The sequence below is a fragment of the Cebus imitator genome, unplaced genomic scaffold, assembly GCF_001604975.1.
Source record: "Cebus imitator isolate Cc_AM_T3 unplaced genomic scaffold, Cebus_imitator-1.0 Scaffold307, whole genome shotgun sequence".
Lineage (NCBI taxonomy): Eukaryota > Metazoa > Chordata > Mammalia > Primates > Cebidae > Cebus > Cebus imitator.
Window position 1 is genome coordinate 2,155,626 of NW_016107622.1, and position 22,881 is coordinate 2,178,506.

General features: G+C 35.5%; 1 protein-coding gene across 1 annotated transcript in view; it reads left to right on the forward strand.

Annotated features, from left to right (window-relative positions):
* The window catches only part of ADGB (androglobin), a 215,590-nt gene extending 192,860 nt beyond the window's left edge, over nt 1-22,730 (forward strand). Inside the window, exons 30-36 of the mRNA XM_037729497.1 lie at nt 3,534-3,706; nt 6,106-6,285; nt 7,033-7,135; nt 9,610-9,810; nt 15,943-16,039; nt 16,730-16,913; nt 22,332-22,730. Of these exons, the coding sequence (XP_037585425.1) occupies nt 3,534-3,706; nt 6,106-6,285; nt 7,033-7,135; nt 9,610-9,810; nt 15,943-16,039; nt 16,730-16,913; nt 22,332-22,517 (1,124 nt within the window). The 3' untranslated portion in view covers nt 22,518-22,730. The remainder of the gene's footprint in view (nt 1-3,533; nt 3,707-6,105; nt 6,286-7,032; nt 7,136-9,609; nt 9,811-15,942; nt 16,040-16,729; nt 16,914-22,331) is intronic.
* The last annotated feature ends 151 nt before the right edge of the window (nt 22,731-22,881 follow it).

A 22,881-nucleotide genomic window follows, 5' to 3' on the forward strand; every position in this document is an offset into this window, starting at 1 on the left:
CTCCAGGCTATATGAATTTTTCCACTGTCCCAGGGTCCTATCTCAGAAAATCCTCAGAAGGTTTGGACAGAAAATAAATCCTGGAGAATGTCAGTGAAAACGGCAGAGTAAGAACTCCAAAAATTAGTAACCCCATAAAAGCAATGAAAAACCTGGCAAAAAAATTATGACAGTCAACTTTTTCAGAACTCTGGAAACTACAGCAACTGAGGATTGTTTATTCAAGAAAAACAGCTGGATTTCTGTAAGAACAAGAAACTTTATGGCATTTTGACTTGTCCCTGTTCCTCAGCTCAGCAGTAGTTTTGAAAAAGAAAAACAGCCAATATTTTTGGCACATATTGGCAGATGCCAGAAGAAGTAAAATGGAGTTGGTTTTATTTCCAGGTCTTACTCCCAAACACTTATCATTATTTGACTTGTTTGATAATTGTCAGGGTCACCTCCACTGGGTGCCACTGTTGGGGTCAACACCTGCAGGGGTCTGTCCTGCAGACCCTCACTCAGCTATGAATGAATAAAGTACACTGACACACAGATATTATGCTTTGCCAGTTCAGCTGAGGGTCCATGGCTGCTTACAGACTCCCTGGAGAGCACTGTAAACAGTTGCAACCACCAGCCCCCACTAGCCAGTGTGATTTGCTTTTATTTCATAAAGTTTAATTGACAAAGGCTTGAGTCAATGCCACAAGAGGTTAAAGATCAAAGGGCAGGTTCTGGATGCCTAAAGCAAACACCATTATTGGGTAATGTCCCTGGTTGACCTTCTCACCTGCCAGAGGGCTATCTGGCTCAAAGGTTAGTGTTAAGACCACATGAGTAAACAAGTTAGTTAGGTAAACTCCCACATTCCTTTGTTTCTACTCTAATTTATTTAACTAAGGGGACAAGGCTACCTTTAGCCAAGAACTATAGAAAAAAACCCTTAGGCCTTCCAAAAGTGTTTGAGACTACATTCTATAACTTTTGCTAATATTTTTCCCTTAATATTTTTGCTACCACCCTGAGTGAATTCCCACAGATGATTTCCTGGAAGACTCTCCTTACAAAACTGACTCAAAACTACTGATTGTGCAGAGCTTTCTCCACAAAATGGTAGATAGTCTGAGATTATTCAGTCTGAGGATACAGAATGAGGAAAAAGGAACAGATCTTCAGAGACTTATGGGAGACCATCACACATACCAACATATACATAATGGGAACTCCAGAAGGAGAAGAAAAAGAGAAAGTGGCAGAAAGGGTATTTGAAGAAATAATGGCTGAAAATGTTCCGATTTGATGAGAAACATTAATTGACACATTCAGGAAGTTAAAGAAACTCCAAGTAGCACAAATCAGAGACCCAGACCTAAACACCTCATAAAAAACTCTCTAAAGAGAAAGACAAGGAATCTTAAAAGCAACAAGGGAGAAGTGGCTTATCACATACAAATAATACTCAATAATATTTTAACACCAATTTTTTACATAAAAACCTAGGGACACCAGAAGCCAGTGGGATGACGTATTCAAAGAACTGCAAATAAAATTATCAATCAAGAATTTTATACCCAGAAAAGCTGTCATTCAAAAATAATGGAGAAATTAAGATATCCCAGGAAAACAACAATTGAAAATATTTTTCAATTTATTTTGAAAACAAACTGAGGCAGTTTGTTTTGAAAACAAACCTGCCCTAAAAAGTACTAGAGGAAGTTATTCCAGCTTAAAAAGAAGACACTAGGCAGTAACTTGGATCTACATGAAGAAGTTAAGTGCATCAGTAATACTACATAGATAAATATGAAAGTCAGTATAAATGTATTTTTTGCTTATCACTCTTTGTATTCTCCTATGTGATTTAACAGACAACAGCTGAAAGCAATGATCATATAAGTCTGTGTTGATGGGCTCAATGTGTATAAAGATGAAATTTGTGATAATAAGATAAAGGGGACAGAAATATAAGAACAAGGTTTTTGCAAACTATTGAAATTAAATTGGTTTTAATCTAAACTAGATGCTTATAAATTAAGGTTTTAATTATAATCCCCAAGCAACCACTAAGAAACTAACTCAAAAATGTATATAAAAAAACAAAAAACAAGGAAATTAAAATGGCACGGCAGTAAACAGTAGTGGAGGAATTGAGAAATAAAAAAGACAGGGTATAGTGTATAAGAAATAGTAAAAAATCAGACATAAATCTTATAGTAATAATTATTTTAAATGTACTTTAACTCTCCAGTTAAAAGGCAGAGAATGGCTAAAAGGCCAACAATCACATGACCTAATTATATGCTCTCTGTAAGCAACACACTTCAGTTTCAAAAATACAAATAGTTTGAGAGCAAAAAAATGGAAAAAACAATACCATGAAAAGAGTAACCAAAAGGGATCTGGAGTGGCTATACTAATACCAGACAAAATGGGTCTAAGATTAAAAATGTTAATAGAGACAAAAAAGGATATTTTATAATGGTAACTGGGTACTTCTTCAAGCAATATAGCAATTATAAACATACATAAACCTAACAACATAATTCAAAACACATGAAGCAAAAACTGACAGAATTGAAAGAAGAAATAGACAATTCAACAATAATAGTTGGAAACTTTAATACCCCAATTTTAATAATAAGTACACCAACTAAACAAAAATTAGTAAGGAAATGGAAGGCTTGAACAACTCTGTAAACCAATTTGACCTAACAGATACTTTTAGAATCCTCTATTCAACAATAGCAGAATACATACTCTTCTCAAGGGCATATGGAACATTCTGCAATATAGACCATATATAAATAAATAAAACAAGTCTAAATAAAAGTAAAACTATAGAAATTAATCAAATATATTTTCTGGTCACAATTGAAAGTAAGTAGAAAGCAATAAGAAAAAAATTGGAGAATTTCACAAATATGTAAAACTTAGACAACATACTCTTAACCAATGGATCAAGGAAGAAATCACAAGAGAAACTAAGAAATTCTTAGGAACGAATTTTAGAAAACCAGAGGATGTGGTAAAAGTGGTGTTGAAAGAAGTATATAGCTACAAATGCTTATATTACAATGACATAAGATCACAAATCAGTAACTTGTCTTCCATCTTAAAAAACTAGAAAACTAGAAAAATAAGAGAAAACTATGTCCAAACCAAGCAGAAGTAAGGGAATAATAAAGATTAAAGCACAGGTAAATGAGTTCAATATTGTATTACAAGTATTAGCCAACATAATTATGCAATGAATGAAATAAAAGGCATGCATATTGGAAATAAATTGTATAGTGGTGATGGTTACACAGTCTTATAAATGTACCAAAGCCTACTGATTTATCCATATCAATGGTGAGTGTATGGTATATGAATTATGTGTAAATTTTATGAAAAGGGGTCAAACAGACCTTTATAAAAATCTGTCTGTTTTTTAAAAAAATACAAGTCTGATAGCTTAACCACATTTCTGAGTTGACTTGCTTGTCCTTTGTGAAACTATTTTATTGTTATATTATGACTTACCAGTTTTTATTTTTATGTCTCTCTAGTTCATGGTGAAAAACATGAGGAGTTAATTACCTTAGGAAGCCCAGACTCCCACACTATTAGTGAGGGACAAAAATCTTCAGTAACTTCCAAAATAATAAGGAAAGGCAAAGAAAAGTCTTCTGAGAAAGAAAAGACAGCCAAAGAAAAACAAGCACCTCGCTTTGACTCTCAGGTGGGTGTAAAATTTTTTTATTGGAGTCAATGATTTTAGGTTCACTGGATGCCTACTTGCCTATCTCTTCTGAGAACAAAACTGTGACACATTCTTTCTCCCTGATTCCAGAAATCATCTAGATACCTTGCAGACATTACTTGGACACCTTCCCCAAACTCCCTTTTCTAGTTCAGTATCAAAAACCATTAATTAAATCTTTAGTATGTAGAACACTATTCATGGCACTTGAGTTTCTAAGATAAATATGTTTAGTACCAACCCTAAAAGAATTCACAGTCCAGTACTGGAGGAGACCGAATGTTGAATGTTGTATATGCAGTGTAGAAAAGATAGGTTGTGATCTAGCCTCTTCCAGGAGGAACTGAGTTCTGAACCGAGTTAATAAGCAAAGACATGATGAGATGAAAATCAACTCAAAATGTTTTTTTAAAGCATTCAAGTATGAGAGATGAGGCTGGAGGGGCCAGTAAGGGTCAGCTGGAAGAGGGCCTTAAAGCTTCACTGGAAGGCTGGGACTCTATACACAGTTCAGAGGTCATGAGTCTAAACTCCTTCAGGGCCAGTTAGAAAATTGCAATGATGAAGAATAAGGAAGAGGATGTGGATGGCAAACTTGAGGAGTGCAAACACAGGCCTAAAGAATTTCAAGTTACTTAAAAACACTGCACTCTAAACAAAATGCCTGTGAGAACCAAATCTTCCCACCATTTCTGCCTAGGTTAAGCAGGACTGGAACTTGGGGGATTTAACATGATCAGATTTACATTTCAGTTACCCTCATGACTTTTAAGAGTGTGGACTTAAAGGAAGAAAGACTGGAGATGAAGAGAATTCAAGAAAGTACTTCAGTAGTCTAAGCAAAAGAGTCCAAAGTATGTCAGGAACAGGAAAAAAGAAAGGAAGGGTAGGACAGACCAAGAACTATTGAGAAAACAAAAGGTGGAGTGTAGTTATCAATCCAAAGTGGGCGTTAAGGAACAAAAAGGAACAAAGTATATCTCTCAGGTTTCCAGCAGGAATAGCTAAGGAGGATGTCAGTACCATTAGAAAAATAGACAATAAAGGAAAATTAGCAAATAAGAAGACATGATGACTTGTTTAGACTCCAGGAACGGTTCCTAGAGATTTCAAAGCTTTTATTTCTTAGCTGAAGTCTATCCTTGGAAGTAAAGTAAGATTAACCCAATCCATAGATTCCTACAAGAAAACCTCCCTTAGTATCTTCACAGCGTTCCCTTTCCTGATCAAGATTTGATCCCAGAAAAGTTTCTGATAAACTCATTTATTAAGCAATTTAAAAAATTATAAAAACTAATGTACTCTGTGTTAAAAGGAGGGAATAAAATAATTTCCACTTGTGAAGGTCGAGTCTCACCAGAATATTAGGGAAATACTGTAGAAAGCAAGGTCATTTTGGTAACACTGAAACCAAACGGCAGGTGGACACTATTCAGTGGTTATACCAATCCCCTCTTCCCCAACTGCATTATTGATCAGTGATAATTGACATAGTCTCAACCTTATGTAAAGTGCTATGTAACCACATTAGTTTCAAGCCTCTCTTCCTGCCCAGTTGCCACCTATGAGCCTCACCTATGTAAAAGTTGTCTCCCAGCCTATGGTCCATGCAGGTGACCCCATGAGACATTAAAATGTTGTTAATGTTCGTAATGAATATATAACAAGTACATACAGACCGGGAAATGATCAACTATCCTGCTCTCATTTTGGTGAAGAGATGCTATGAGTGAGCATAAGTACAATTTAGAATTTAATGTATATAGTTTTTAAGGAAAATTTGCATACAGTGAAATGCACAAATTGCAGCTGTAAAATTCAGTGTTTTCGATACATGTATTCACCATGTAATCCATGCCCCTATCAAGATATAAATTATAGATTATTTCCATAAGCTCAGGAATTATCTCAAACTTCCTTGCATTCAATTTTCTAATTCTTACATCTCATCTGGTAACAACTGATCTTTCAGTCACCACAGATTAGCTTTGCCTAAATTGCTCTGGAATTTCATAAAAATGACATGCAAGATGATGTACCCTTTTGTGCTCAACTTCTTTATCTAAGCATAATATCTGCCTGTGGTATATGTCAGTAGCTTATTACTTTTAAATATTAAGCAGTTTCCAATTATATGGCTATATTACAATTTGTTTAGCCATTCCTTGATTGATAGACATGTATGTTGGTTTCTTGTGTGTATTATTATGAATAAGACTACAATGAACATTTTTGTACAAGTCTTTTATAAATATATATATTTTTCATTTATCTCTAATAAATACCTAATAGTGGAATTATATATCATAAGGTAAAATCTAGACCCTTTTGAAAGGAGGAAAGCATGCAACCCAAGAGTTTTTATTTTATTTTATCAGACATCATCCACTGTTCACTCTCAACAAGAAGACCCAAATAAACCCTATTGGATTTTGAGGCTGGTCACTGAACACAATGAATCAGAATTATTTGAAGTGAAAAAGGATACAGAACGGGCAGATGAAATCCGAGCCATGAAACAAGCCTGGGAGACAACTGAGCCAGGAAGAGCAATCAAGGTCACTTGACTTCGAAAAGCCGTCATCTTTTACTTTTCCTCCTTAGGCATGCTCTGAAAAAAAGTTTTCATGCTGGTAAAACCATAGAATCTGTCCTTTAGTAATGGTACCTGAAATGTTATCAGACAGACATTGAATAACCATATGTTAAGACCACCTTTGGACACATTGTAAAATGTTACCTTCCCACTTATAGGCCCAAACTATGGATTACCTCATTCTTTCACATAGCCCTGGCAATCTGCACATCTGCCTTCAACACCCCTAAATAAGAAAGCATCTAAATGTTTAGCATGTGTTTTACTAAACTTTGCACAGCCTTAGATGGATTAATAACCATGTGCTGCCCCCTTGTGGAATACACACACCTAGTCTCTTTCTCCCCTTTCTATTTGCTGTAAGAGTGATTGCCATAGTGACACTATTACTATTTAAGTGCTTCATGACACAGTTCAGGGTTATTGGGGCAGGTGAAAAAGATTCAGGAGCCACTGCATCTAAGACAGTACGCCCAGAAATGTGTTCTTTCTACAGCTGCCTATTCATCCATTCTCAAAAATAACTGTCAAAATTATGGATGATTCAGAATTTATCTGATAATGAAGAGCTGGCCTGCTTCATTTAGACTGCCCTATTTAATTCACATTTTCCTGTTTCTTTTTTGATTGAATACTATTTATATGTATTACCCGTACTGGTTGTTGCTTTTGAAGAGCTTTTAAAAAGCTGTGCATGCTTGTTCTTTAGGCTTCTCAGGCTCGTTTGCATTACCTTAGCGGGTTCATTAAGAAAGCATCTGATGCTGAGAGTCCGCCTATATCTGCAAGCCAAACTAAACCAACGGAAGAAGGTCAGTGAATCCTGCCCCAGCCACCTCGGAGCACAGAGATGTGACTTGCACTTCTTAACAAATAATCAGTGGGCTGTGTTTGGCAAAAAGGAGACATCTCAGAATCTCTTTTCTTGGGGATTATAAAAGGTCACACAATTTCAGATAACTATATGAACAGTGCTTCCACTTCAAATCACTTTCACACATTTCCCATTTAAGACCTACATCTCCCCACCCCGTACACACTGTGCAAGTAGATGTGATTTTCTCCACTTAAGAAATGATAAAACCAGAAAGAATGATGCAACCTAGTTAGAAAGTAGCAGTATAAAACTTGAAGGTAGGTCTACTACTATAAATCTTGTACTTTCTAATAATCATAAATAATAAGTCATACTCATATCAACCCATTTAAGTATATGTTATAATATTATTCTAATTTATCAATAAGGACGCAGGCACCAGAAACCCTCAGTAATATTCTAAGTTCAGAGCCAGAGACAGAATTAGCCTGCAGACAGCCCCTTCAGGATACCGGCGTCTTCTCTCAGCTACTTGACTGACTGCGTCTATCACCACACTGGCGTGTTCTTGGAGGCAGAAGGCATTCACATCCTAAATCATGCTTTTACATTTTAATATATTCAGCAATGTAATTCAATAGTTGTTATAAACATAATATCTCTTAACTGTTCATATGAACATGTGAATAGCAAATACCATCCTAAGTCTGTTATCCTGGGATAGGCAAAGCATTTTACATTTATTATTTCACTTTAACCTATAGCAACTATGAGGCATGTGTTACTTACTCTTCCCATTTTGGAGATAAAGAGACCAAAGCTCAGAGAGCCATCTTATTCTTCCTAAGTCATACATCTCAAAAGTGATGAAGTTAGGATTTGAAATATGTCTAACTCTTCAAGTCCTCACTACTCCTCTGATTGATTCTAATGTAATACAAGGAAAACGAAAGGGAATAGGATTCCGTTCTTGTCCTTTAGGCTGTAGATGTATTATTATTTTTTATATTTTGTTTTAATGTATGTGTAAAAATATACTGGATACATTAAAAATGTCCAAAAGACTTAATTCCAGACTATTGAAGTATAGGAGAGATCGAATTCAAGTGTAGATGTAACAGGAACATATGGGGATTTTAAACCAACAGTCCAGGTGAAGGCGTAGATGATAAATTATAAGAGGAACTTGGTTAGGTATCAAGGGTCAGGAAAGAGGAACTTGATTAGATTTCAAGGGTCGAAGGATTCTGGATAAACTGACTTAGCAGGATTTTTTTTTTACTAAACCTGGGGTCAGCAGGCCAAGGACAAGGCCTAGTTGAGAACAGGGCTCAGAGAGCCTCACCCTGTCATAGAACATACACACAATAAAAGGGACAAATTTTAACTCTACAGCTCGATTAATTTTTGCCTGTGAATACACTCAGTAGCCACGGTATAAATCAAGATAGGAAACTCCACATACTGAAAGTCCTCATTTGTTTCCAAGTCATTTCCTCCCTCAAGGTAACAACTAGCTCGACCGCCATCACCATCAAAAAATTTCGCCTATTCTTGAACTTCATTTTAGACTCATATGTACCCTGTATGTCTCACTATTTAATTGTTTTATTTCTTACTGTGTCTGGGATAGTAAACTGCATTTTATAGGAAATGTGTTTATTTTATGTAAGTTCAACTTACCAGAATAAGTTTCCGTTTTACCTCTTTTTTTTTTTTTTTTCAATCAGTCTTGCTCTAGGGATGCATCAACTTTAATAATACTTTTAAGGAATCGACCTTTGACTACTGAATATCTGCCTTTTATTTCAACATTTCTTCATGCTTTTAAGTCCTTTCCTATTGCCACCTTTCATTCAGTGCAGAATATAACATGAATTTGGTCACCTGCAATTGAGATATAGGAAAATAATGTCTACATATAATGTGGAAATTGTGGTAGGTTGTACACAGTTTTTCCTAGGCTAGGGATCTGGAGCACTGAATAGAATCAGAGTATCAAGAAAAGACTTCCCAGCTTTATGACTTCACAAGGAAGAGTTCTGTTCAGCTCTATTTTAAGACAATTTTAAATAAATATTTGCATATAGGGATCCCCCCACAGAGAGGAACACCCCATCTATTACGAACCATTCTCAGCGTAGAGCTGGTTGTACTTCCTCCAGGGCCCACCTTCACAGCAGCCCCAATAATTTGAATATCCCATTTCCATTTATATCATCCCAACTTCTAAAAGCCTTGATTTTTATGTGGCATTTTAATATATGGAGGCAGTTTCCAGACACACTTCCTGCTTGGGTCACCCTTCTAGGGTGACAGTCACTTTGACTGGTACTCTGGTTAGAAGTTACAGAGCTTTTGAATCATCTGCTCTAAATCTGTGCTCCAATCATCAAGCCCTGTTACTTTTTGCATGCGATTTCATGGAATGCAAGCTTTTTCAGTAATGCACATGTGATGTTGTCATAGAAATGCCTGCAAGTGGTGTAAAAGAGCCAGACTCAAAGAATTCTGCAGGTTCAGAGCCACAAACAGGATCAGGGAGTGCAGTGTGGAAGAAGTGGCAATTGACCAAGACCTTGAAGGATCTGGCAAAATCCACAAGCAGCGAAAGTGGAGCAGCATCTTCACCAGGGAAGGAAGAGCAGAGCACGCGAAAGGAAAACATTAGTAAGTAATGCTGTCATTTGTACAATAAACATGTATTTTCAAATAAAAATTGTGGAAAAAATTTAACTTAAACATAAGTGACAGCTAGGGCTATAAAAGTGGAAAAAGATGTCATTTGGGTTTACAGATTTTCATTTTACTTAACACAGTTGGGAATTTGCTCAACGACCTGATTACTAAATACTTTAGCCAAAAGATAAAAGTGGGCAAAACTCCACCCCCAAATTCACATTTATATTTTTTCTGTGTATAGGCTTTGTCTACAAATGCTAAAAAATAAACTGCCAGCATTCACACATACACTTGTTGTTAAACACAGATTTTTTGTGTGTTATCTGTAGCATGCTACATGACAGATTTTCTTTTTATCTCTAATAACAAACTTTAATAGCAAATTTTAAACGTTGAAAAGAGTAGTTTTCAGTGGTGCACAAGTAACCCTGACTTGATTCATTTCCATATGGATTCATATCTGTTCACTAAACTGAACCTAATTCCCTGATCAAAGGAAAATGCCTTTCCACACTCCTGGTTCCCACGAGGAAGGATAATTCTTAAGTAACTCTTAACTCCTTCTGTCTTAAAGAGAACTAAATGTCCTATTAATGCATTTGGAGAGAATAAACTAAGGGTACCCATGGAAGCACTGCTCCTCCCTCAGTTCAGAGAACACTACCAAGACTGTGCTGGAAGAGTCACTCAGCTCCGGTGATTATAGCCCATTTGTCTCTCACATCAAGCTACATCCTCTGATTAAACCTAGATCAATAGTATAATCTTACTCTTTATTTTTCTACTTGTTTTGAACCCAGGGAGCAAAAAAGTATATCTTAGAAAGAAGCAAAATTAGTTCAACCATTTGATCTAGCAATCCCATTGCTGAGTATACACCCAGAGAAATATAAATCATTTTACCATAAAGACACAAGCCTGTGAATGTTCATTGCAACACTACAATAGCAAAGACATGGAAGCAATCTAAGTGCCCATCAGTTGCAGACTGGATAAAGAAAATGTGGTACATGTGTACCATGAAAGCCAAACTGTCACTGTTTGCTGATGACATGATCATACACCCAGAAAACCCTAAAGACTCGTCCAAAAAGCTCCCAGATCTGATAAATGAATTCAGTAAAGTTTCGGGATACAAATCAATGTGCACAAATGAGCAACACTTATATATAATGGTAGCAACCAAGCTGAGAAGCAAATCAAGCACTCAATTCTTTTCACAAGAGCTGCCAAGAAAAGAAAAACTTAGGAATATACCTAACCAAGGAGGTGACAGAGCTCTACAAAGAAAACTACAAAACGCTGCTGGAAGAAATCATAGATGACAGAAAGAAATGGAAACATGTCCCATGCTCATGGATGGGTAGAATCAATATTGTCAAAATGACCATACTGCCTAAAGCAATCTACAAATTCAATGTGATTCCCATCAAAATTCTTCACAGAACTGGAAAAAACACTCCTAAAATTAATTTGGAACCAAAAAAGAGCCTGCATAGCCAAAGCATCACCAATCTGCTTAGCCAAAGCAAAACTAAGCAAAAAGAACAAATCTGGAGGCATCACATTGCCCAACTTCAAATAATACTATAAGGCTATATTTACCAAAACAGCATGGCACTTGCATAAAAACAGGCATGTAGACAATGGAACACAATAAGAACCCAGAAATAAAGTCAATTACTTATAATCATCTGATCTTCAAAAAGCAAACAAAACAGAAAATGGGGAAAAGACATGCTATTCAACAAATGGTGCTGGGATAATTGGCAAGCCACATGTAGAAGAAGGAAACTGGATCCTCCTCTCTCATCTTATATGAAAATCAACTCAAGATGGATCAAAGACTTAAATCTAAGGCCAGGCACCACAAAGATTCCAGAAGATAACATCAGAAAAACCCTTCTAGATATTGGCTTAGGCAAAGACTCATGACCAAGAACCCAAAAGCAAATGCAACAAAAACAAAGATAAGTAGATGGGACTTCATTAAACTAAAAAGCTTCTGCACAGCAAAAGAAATAATCAACAGAGTAAACAGACAACCCACAAAGTGGGAGAAATTCTTCCCAAACTATGCATTTGATAAAGGACTGATATACAGAATCTACAAGGAACTCAAACAAATCAGCAAGAAAATAAAAAACAAATAACCCCATCAAAAAGTGGGCTAAGTTCATGAATGACAATTTTCAAAGTAAGATACACAAATGGCCAAGAAACATATGAAAAAAATGCTCAACATTATTAATTATTAGGTAAATGCGAATCAAAACCACAATGTAATACCACCTTATTCCTGCAAGAATGGCACAATCAAAAAACCAAAAAATAATAGATGTGGATATGGACATGGTGAAAAGGAAACTCTTTTACATTGCTGGTGGGAATGTAAGCTCATACAACCAACATGGAAACAGTGTGTGGGGATTCCTTAAAGAGATAAAAGTAGATCTACCGCTTAATCCAGCAATCCCACTACTCTACCCAAAGGAAAAGAAGTCACCATATGAAAAATATACTACTACACACATGTTTATAGCAGTACAATTCACAACCGCAAAATACGGAATCAGCCCAAATGCCCATCAACCAACCAATGAGTAGATAAAGAAAATGTGATATATGTATATACACATATATATACATAGATGTGTGTGTGTGTGTATATATACATATAAATGTGGTATATATGGTATATATACACATCGGGTACAGTGTACATAGCTCAGGTGATGGTGCACCAAAATCTCAGAAATCACCACTAAAGAATTCATCCATGTAAACAAACATTACCTGTTCCAAAAAAAACCTACTGAAAATAAACAACTAAACAGCTAGAGATTCAGCAGTGAAAATAAAAGCCAAATTGGAGAGAAAGTAATAAAGTAGGCCTAAAGAAATAAGAAGGAATAAAAAAATTTTTTAAGAGAAAACAAAGGAAATGAAGAAAATTCATAAAAATTAAGGCAAATTTAAACACGTTCACAATAAACAAGCACTAGTTTGTGCTTGCTTGATAATTTGTTTCCAGATGCTCTGCCTTAAAACAAATACTAAAGGAAGTCCTTCAGGCTGAAAGAGGGTAACACCCAAAGGCAGCTTACATCCACAAAGAAAAGTAATTATGTAGGTAAATTTTAGAAGACAGCATAAAAAGATTTTCCATTTTTTACTTATTTAACAAATAATTATTATAAAACTCTATTATTGGGCTTATAATGTCCAAACGTGTATGACAAATTGCACACACAGTAGAAGGAAAAGAAGAAAGAAAACTCACAAACTGGTAATACAAGGGGATTTCCTTAGACTGATACAGGATATTTATGAGAAACCTAAAGTAAATATCATATTTACTGGTGAACAACTGAATAATTTCAGCCTAAGATCAAGAACAAGGCAGCATGTTTACTGTCACCACTTAACATTCAACATTTTAATGGAGGTTCTTGCTAGTTCAATCAAGAAAGAGAAATAAAACATATCAATCTTAGAAATGAAGAAGTAAAACTGTATTCTCAGACAACACTATCCTATATACTAAAATTCTAAGGAATCAGAAAAAAAAAATGAGTGAGTTTGGCAGGGTCACATGATGTAAGGTTAGTAAACATAAATCATTTTTATTTCTACATATTACTGATGAACAACCAAAATTGAAATTGAGAAGACAGTTTTATTTACAACAGCACCAATAATAAATACATGGAAATAAATTTAACCAAGTACAGAATTTATGTATAGAAAACTACAAAACATCACTAAAGGAAATTTTTAATTATCTAAAGAGATTGTTTATACTTTGGACTAGAAAACCTAATATTGTTCAGATAGTGATACCCCTCAAATTGATCTATAAATTCAGTGTAATCTCTATCAAAATCATAGTACACGTTTTACAGAATTTGACATGCTAATCCCAAAACTTATATGGAAATGCAAAAAACCAGGAATGGCCAAAATTATTTTGAAAAATAATATCCAAGTGGGAGGGAAACTTATTCAACCTGATAAAGACTTTCTACAAAACAAACAAACAAACAAACAAACTATGGCTAACATCATATTAATGGTGAGGATCAGGGCCTGGCACGGTGGCTCATGCCTGTAATCCCAGCACTCGGGAGGCCGAGGCAGGTGGACCAGGAGGTCAAGAGGTGGAGACTATCCTGGCCAACAAGGTGAAGCCCCGTATCTACTAAAAATACAAAAGTTAGCTGGGCATGGTGGCACGTGCCTGTAGTCCCAGCTACGCGGGAGGCTGAGGCAGGACAATTGCTTGAACCCGGGAGGCAGAGGTTGCAGTGAGCCGAGACCACGCCACTGCTCTCCACCCTGGCAATGAGAGCAATACTCTGTCTCAAAAAAAAAAAAAAAAAAAAAAAAAAGTGAGGATCTAGAAGCTTTCCTGCTAAGATCAGGAGCAAGCCAAAGATGTCCTCTCTTACTACTCTTTTTCAATATGCAAAAGAACTCCTAAAAAGTACAATAAGACAAGAAAATGAACCAAAAAGATGTACTGATTGGGAAGAAAGAAAGAAAACTATTTGTTTGCAGATGGTGTGATTGTGTAATATATGTACCACTCTGGTGGGGGATGTTGATAATCGGGGAGGCTATGTGTGTGTACAAGGAAGGGGGATATGGGATATCTTTGTATGTACTTTCTTTTCAATTTTACTGTGAACCTTGAACCTAAAACTGCTTTTTGCTTTTTTTTTTTTTTTTTTTTTTTTTTTATCTTTTTCTTTTTTTTTTCTTTTTTTTTTTTTTTTTTTTTTGATATGCAGTCTCACTCTGTCACCCAGGCTGGAGTGCAGTGGCATGATCTCAGCTCACTGCAACCTCTGCCACCCAGGTTCAAGTGATTCTTCTGCCTCAGCCTCCTGAGTAGCTGGGATTACAGGTGCCTGCCATGACGCCCAGCTAATTTTTGTATTTCTAGTAGAGATGGGGTTTCACCATCTTGGCCAGGCTGGTCTTGAACTTCTGACCTTGTGATCCACCAGCCTCAACCTCCCAAAGTGCTGGGATTACAGGCGTGAGCCAATGTACCTGGCCCTAAAACTGCTTTTAAAAATAAACTCTTTTTTTTAAATGAACCAAATGAAGAGATTTTTACTCTGTAATTTCAGAATTGGTCATAAAGTTAAAAATAATGATCAAAACACCATGGTTTGACAGTTTCTCTAAGATTCAAATAATTTTACCATATGACCCAGTAATCCACTCCTACTGACATGAAATGTCCAGGAAAGAGAAATCTATAGAGACATAAATAGATTAATGATTGACCAGAGTGTGTGGTGAGAATACAAAGTAACTATTAAAGAACACAAGAGAGATCTTATTTGCATGATAAAATGCTTTAAAACTCGATTTTGTCAATAGTCACACAACTTGGTAAATTTACAAAGAAGTATTGAATTAGACCCCTAAAATGGTTGAATTTTATATATGTAAATTATACTTCAGTATGAGTTTTTTTAAAAAAATCAGTGGTCTAGAAATGCTGAAAAGTTAATAACCTAGACTCTGCAGTCTCTGAAATCTGTTCTTGTGGGCTCACTGTTGGTCTATGGATTAAAAGCTGCTAATTTGATTTTCAGTGTTTATCTTTTATATATTGCCTGCTCTACTGGGCTGTAAGTTTATTGAAGGTAAAATACTGTTTTCAGTATTTCAGTATAAATACGTAAAAAATCTGTTTATATCCTAACCCCAGTAGTACTTGGTGTAGCATTCAGGCATAGCCCAGTCTGGGCCATTTAACTTGTAATGAAATTTTGTAACTTAACGTAAGAATTGTTCTTATTAGTGGAGACTACTCCTCCTTCATCTAACTGTGAATAGAATAGCATTTTGTTAATTTTTTAATTTTGTCATCTCCTTCATTTAACTAAAAGCATGGTAACACCAGCTAGAGGATAAACATAAAATATAAACATATAATTATATATTATTAACATTATATTAAATAAGACAAGTCTAATCAATGGTTGTTTTTCAACAGAAAATATTATTTTCAATTAAAATGAGATATATTCATTTAGTCATTATTGATTATTTTTTAAAGTTCTTTTTGTTGTGTGTGTGGTTTTTTTTTTTCCTCCAAAGAAATGGGACCTCGTTCACGATCTCCAACAATTTTGGAAACATCTCCACGACTTATTCGGAAAGCACTAGAATTTATGGATTTAAGCCAATATGTACGGTAAGTTTTCATAAACATGATTAATGCAGACAACTGTGTTCATGGAATTTTGGAAACATTGACAATATGCAGTTGCTAAATGACTGAAAATTTGAAATTAAATGCTTAATATACCCTCAATGTGTCTAAACTTTTAGAAGTACATAATTTTAAATCTCAAATATGCCAATGTTTTAAGTCAATTATTAAAATATTTAAATGTTTTCTGTAAAGGTTTAATTTGAGGGCTGATTAAGGTGAGATGACCTACATAAAATTCCCATCACACCTGCTGCCATTATTTAATTAGATTCAATTTTGATAACTAGATGATAGGATTAATAGAGATATATTAAGCATATTTATAAGCATATTTATAAGTTTGAAAACATTGTCAAAATTATTTAGCTACATAAATTCAAAAGGAAACCCTACACAATATTCTCATAGTTTTGAACACAAATTTCACAATCACCTCATCAAGTGGTGAATCCAAATTTACTGATATTCTCCAAAATATTTTCCTAAAATATCAGCAACTCAATAAATGGAGCATAGCATATCTAGAAAGTAACCATTTTTTTTTCTATCTCTAATGTTTTATTTGACTCAGACCACCATACTGTTGATATGATTTGAAATTATTTGTAGTCTAAGCTTATTCCAGAGTTCCCAAATGAAATTTGTATCTCTTGATAATTTTGTATCAAGGAAAACAGATGCAGATCCTCTGCTGCAAACGGATGAACTGAATCAGCAGCGGGCAATGCAAAAGGCAGAAGAAATTCATCAGTTTCGACAGTATAGGACTAGAGTCCTTAGCATTAGAAACATTGACCAAGAAGAGCGGTTAAAGTTGAAGGATGAAGTCCTGGATATGTATAAGGAAATGCGGGTGAGTCTAAGAGTACATACAGAAATTATAGTTGGCAAATTCTTTCATCATATTAAAAAGAAATTATATAATTAAGTCATACTTGTATAGAGATAGGTCTTGAAAACACAGGTTCCTGTGATTCACAATGTCTAGGAAAACATCACAAATTGAATCTACACATCTCATCACACTCCCTATCTAAAATTCCCTAAAATGCAGTATTGCGAGTCTGTTCTCAAAGATGGGAAGCATAGGAGAGAAGACAACACAATTATTTGTTCAAGTTGGAAAAATAACTGGATGAAGATCATATTAACTGACTTGAGACTCACAAATTCTAAACTGACAGTGGGAAGGTTTTTTTTTTTTTTTTTTTTTAAGTTCTGGAGTACATGTGCAGATGGTGCAGGATTTTACGTAGGTATATACATGCCATGGAGGTTTGCTATGATGGAAGTAATACTTTTTATAAATATCCTTAATATTCTACAACTGATATTAAAAATCAATATACTCATAAAATATGAAGAACTGATATAAATATCTGGTAATTCTAGATGTTTTATCTATAAATGTTAAGGTTTATAACATTTACAACATTCTGAAAAACTTTGTCTATGTAATTTTACATTTAAAATAATTTATTAATCTAGGTTATGAATCTCCTTGTGGGTCCCTATGAAGTAATCACTGAGTTTGAGAAGAAATGCTCTAATGGCATTTAGTTTTGAAGTTTTATTAATGACCAGTGCCAATATTATTTATTTACAGTAGCATATGTATTACTGTAGGTACACGACTTCTTAAATAATTTCAAATATAAAGAAAATGGAAAAAATTTTAGAGCATATGCTCATTTACAAAAAAAGTTTAAATCAAACTTTTGTGTGAGTTCTTTTGACTGGAAACATTTGGTATTTCCATAGAAATTTTGCAGAATTAATTACTCGTGAGAAGTACTGAATGTACAAATATGAACATTTTCCCCTGCATAAATCAATATTATAAAAAAGATTGATGAGAAGATATGTAAATGTGGGGATGGGGATGAGTGTGGAATAAAAAGTATGACCAAGACAGAGGAGTAATTTAACACAGTCGTAGCTAGGTGATTGGGAGGACTGAATTGAGAGCCTGAGAGACTAGAGGTTTAAGGTAGACTTAAACCTTATATTAATATAAGGTAGATATAAGGTAGACTGTTAATAAACTGTGTAACTTTGCCTATCACTTACATCTTTGCAAATATTTTTCAATAAGACTTTGTCATCTATAGCACTTGAGTTAAACTAGTATATTTTAAAATTATATCTAATAGATTTCACCTTTTACCATATTGTTGCATTTTATACATTTGCATTTGTAATGATTTTATAAAAACTCTTGCAAGACTTAAAAAAGAATAGTTTTTATAATATAGTCTAAGAAAAATAGCAATTCTTAACCGTGGCTGGGTGATCTTAACAAGCCAGTTTGCTCCATACAATTCTTACAGAATCCCCAAAAGACTCAGCAAGTGGTGTCACTAGATATGATGGGAAGTAAAAGTGAAGTAGGAGGAAGATGAAAATCGTTGGGTTTGTTCATCTTAAGGCTATTTAGGGATCGCAAATCAACACTTCCACTTTTTGCATCCAGATTATTGTCATCCCTTCACCCTAGCAGAAGAATAGATAACCTTTAGTTAGAGATGGCAACAAATAAAAAAAGGATTTCTACATTGTGGAAGACTATACTTTGTTGAAAATGGAAGTATCATACTAGAAAATGGGAAATTCAATAAATGTATATGGAGAACTTCCCGCTATGGATAATGTGGATAATGAGAATTTTTTTTTCTCCTTCTTCCCTTCAACACACACACACACACACACACACACACACACACACACACCCCTACACATTCCAAAAGACACTAAAGCCTATAGGACATCCTATTTTAGCTATGGTGAGACTGTCATTTTCAGTGATGGCCCATGTGAGGAACGTGCCCATTTGACATCTCTTCTTGTTTGTCCAATAGGCATCTCAAACAGAACCGCTCTAAATCCAAACTCAAGAATGCTTGCCCTCCTTCCCATCTCAGCACAAACATGTCACCACACCAAGATCTTCCATCTCAGTCAATATCATTTGCATTCTTTAACTTGCTCTAGCAGAGACTGTGGAGACATCTTTGACTTCTCTCACCCCTCACTGATGATCCATTGTCAGAACCTCTCAACTTAACTTTGAAAATATATCCAAAATCTGATGATTTCTCACTATCTCTGTTCCCACCACCCTAGCCCAACCTGTCATTCTTATTCAGAGGATGGCTACAGCCCAGGTGCTGATCTAACTGCTTCTGTCTTTGCCCCTCCACAAAGTAGCCTCCGCTTTGCCACCAAAACAATTGTACCGATTAAGACAAACTAGGTTTATCGTATGCTAACAAAAACCCCAATGTCACAGTGGCCTAACATAGTGTTTGGCAAACTTATGTACTATAAAGGGCCAAACAGTAAGTATTTATGTTGCATTTACTCAACATTGCCATTTTTTACACAAAAATCACAGATAATACCTAAATAAATAGGAGAATACTAAAATAAATGAAACTGTACTTCGAAAAACAAGAAATAAGGCAGATTTACTTTACAGGCCTTAGTTTGCCAACTCTGGCTAAAAACAGTAAAACAGTATATCTCATTCTAGCTCTGTGTCCAATGTGTTTCAATAGAGCATCCTTCTATTTATCAAGATACCCAGGCTGAAGGAGCTTCCATAGAGACACTTCTACCATGATTATTACAATAGGGGAAGAGAACATGGAGACTTGCACATCAGCTGTGACTATTTCTACCCAGAAATGGCACATTCATTTGCACTCACATTTCACTGACCACAGCAAGTCACATGGTCACGTACAGCTTCAAAAAAGGAAGCTTCCTTGCTGACACCTTGATATCAAACTTGTAGCACCAAGCACTGTGAGGCAATGCATTTCTGTTGTTTAAACCCAGCTTGTGGTTCTTTGTTACAGCAGCCCCAGCAAACTAATAAAGAGGGTGGGCACTGCTTCCAGGTACCTGGAAGATAACCAGAAATATTTTGTGGATTACACTAATGGTTATCACAATGCATATTTAAAAGGAAGGTGGAATCATTTCACTTCCCTAATGGCTTTACGTTTCATTATGGAAAAAGCCAAAATCTTGATTATGACCTCCAGAGCTTTCCTCTCTGATGTTCTTATCGATCGTTCTTGCCTCCTTTGCTCCTTTGGCGTTTGCCAAGCTGACTTTGCCTTTCCACTAACAGCAAGGCATGTTCCCACCTCTGTGCCTTTGACCTCACTCCTCTCTCTTCCTGGAATATTCTTTCCCCAGAGACCTTCCTTTTATGAGATCTCTCATCTAGTGTCATGTAGTAGAGAGATTTTCACTAGCAGCTCTTTCAAAGTTAGTACCCTCAAAATTTGTGTGACTGTGCCTAGCCTTTTTTCTTTAAAGCACTTATCCTGCATGTGAATTTATTTATTGCTATATGAAAATGTAGATATATTATAAATACTATGCTTTCATTTTTTATTGTTCTCTGCTAGAATATAGACTATATGTGGATAGATACTCTGTTTATATTCACTGTTGTGTCCCCAAAGCTTCAGAGGAATGTCTGCTTCATAAAAGTTTGTTTAATAAATGAATCAGTAAATCAATAAATGAATATTAAAATTGTGTACATTCAATTTATCCTGTGGGAAATAATTTAAATTAAATTAGAAAACAAAAGGGAATTTCAGGATTGCTGTTTGTGGTTTTCGTGTGTAATAGTCAAGTAAATGCAGCAGATGGAGAGGAAATGGAGAAAAAATACTAACTCAGACACCTTTGAGTTCAGACCCTTCATTTATATGTGAGGTACAGAGATAGCCCTAGCTTTGACTGAAGCCATTTTAAGAGAAACATGATCATTAACATATTTCTTATCAGATAGGAGAATGAGTATGTTTTGTCCTCCTTCCTCAAGGGATTACTGATGTATATTAAACTGATTTACACAAGCTTCTTAAAATGCCTCTCTCCTGCTCATTCTCTTTCTCTGTCTCTTTCTCTCTCTTTTTTTTTCCCCCCTTTATTTATTTTATTGCATTTTAGGTTTTGGGGTACATGTGAAGAACATGCAAAATTGTTGCATAGGAACACACATGGCAGTGTGATTTGCTGCCTTCCTCCCCATCACCTACATCAGGCATTTCTCCCCCTGCTATCTCTCCCCAGCCTCCCCCCCCCCACCCTCCCTCCCCTATTTCCCCCCAACTGACCCCAGTGTGTAGTGCTCCCCTCCCTGTGTCCATGTGTTCTCATTGTTCAACACCCGCCTATGAGTGAGAACATGCGGTGTTTGATCTTCTGCTGTCCTGTCAGTTTGCTGAGAATGATGGTTTCTAGGTTCATCCATGTCCCCACAAAGGGCCCTAACTCATCATCTTGTACTTCTGCATTTGGTTTAGTCAATCCAGTTTAATTATGGTAGATACAGTACTGTATGTCATAAAGACTTCAGGAAGTCTGATTCTGACATTCAGCTTTTCCAACATCTCAATAAAATTAAGCTGGTTGCAAAAAACATGGAAAATATCTTGATTCATTCAAGGATGAAGACAAGGCAGTCATTTCTAGAAGGGTCTTTTTAGGCTAGCATCTGTGCTTTAATCCTTATTCTTTAATTATATTATTGAAATAGTAAACAATGTGGCCACTTCCACTTTATAAGATGAAGGAGAAAAGGAGAAAGCAGCAAAGGTGACTGAATAGGAGCAGCTGGTGAGATAGAGGACAATTTAGGAGCTACATGAAGTCAGTTAACCCAGGAGAAGAGAGTGTGGTTAAGCAAGAATAAGAACAATAAATGATCTTGGCTTTAGCTACATATAAGTCCTTGGTGTCCTTGATGAATACAGTTTTGCTGAAGTGGTGAGAATGAAAGTCAAACTGACAAGAACAAAGTAACCAATGGATTGGGCCATATTCTTTGGAGCTTCCTCAAGTACAGTCCAGATATATTTTGTCAGTGATAGAATACATGTGGGGAACTAGTCAATTCTTGAGCACAGTTACTTTGCAAGCGAAATAGGGCTTCTTAATATTTCATATAGATTGCATTTGAACTAATTTAAACAGAGAATACCTTTGGCAAAATATGTATGCTTTTCTTTACCTTTGACTATTTTTCCTACAAATGATTTATTTGCCATACAGTGTTAAAATCCCTTTGTTGCTATGTTTTGTGTATTTATAAGCTTTTGAGACCATATACTAATTTTCATCTTCAATAATTTTGCATATGAATATATGGGCATAAGGACAGGGTAAAGGAATTTCATCTTTCCTTTCTGGGAGCATAAGCCTTTATCAGTGGAACTTATTTGTTTGGGGTTTTGCTTTGGAACAGGACTCCTTAGATGAAGCCCGACAGAAGATCTTCAACACCCGGGAAGAGTACAGAAACAAATTGCTGGAAGCCGAGCGCTTAAAGCTGGAAGCTCAGGCTGCTGAGGAAGCTGCCATGTGGGTGGAGAAAGAGAAGAAGACCCCAGCTCCTGACAAACAGAAAAAAAAGAAAGGAAAGAAAAAGTAACCAGGAGATGTCCAATACTACCCTTCTGGAGAGAAAAAAATCTATTCGTAATGATCGATAACTCCCTGCTGATAAAACAAGATATTGGGCCAATTGAAAATAGAAATTTTTCTTTCTTAGAGACGTTTTAATGGTAACTTGTCAGTTTTCCTCAGAAAGCTAGTATTAGAAGCCATTCAAGTTTAAAATGCTCTAATTTCAATAAAATATATGTTTGACACTCTAAATTGACTGCATTTTTAATTAGAAGTGAAACAAGATCATAAATTAATCAATATGATTATCTTTGAAAAATTCAACAATGAGAAAAGTGGCTTTTATTCTTAGAAGAATTTTTGTCTCAAACTTTAAAAGTTTTAAAGTA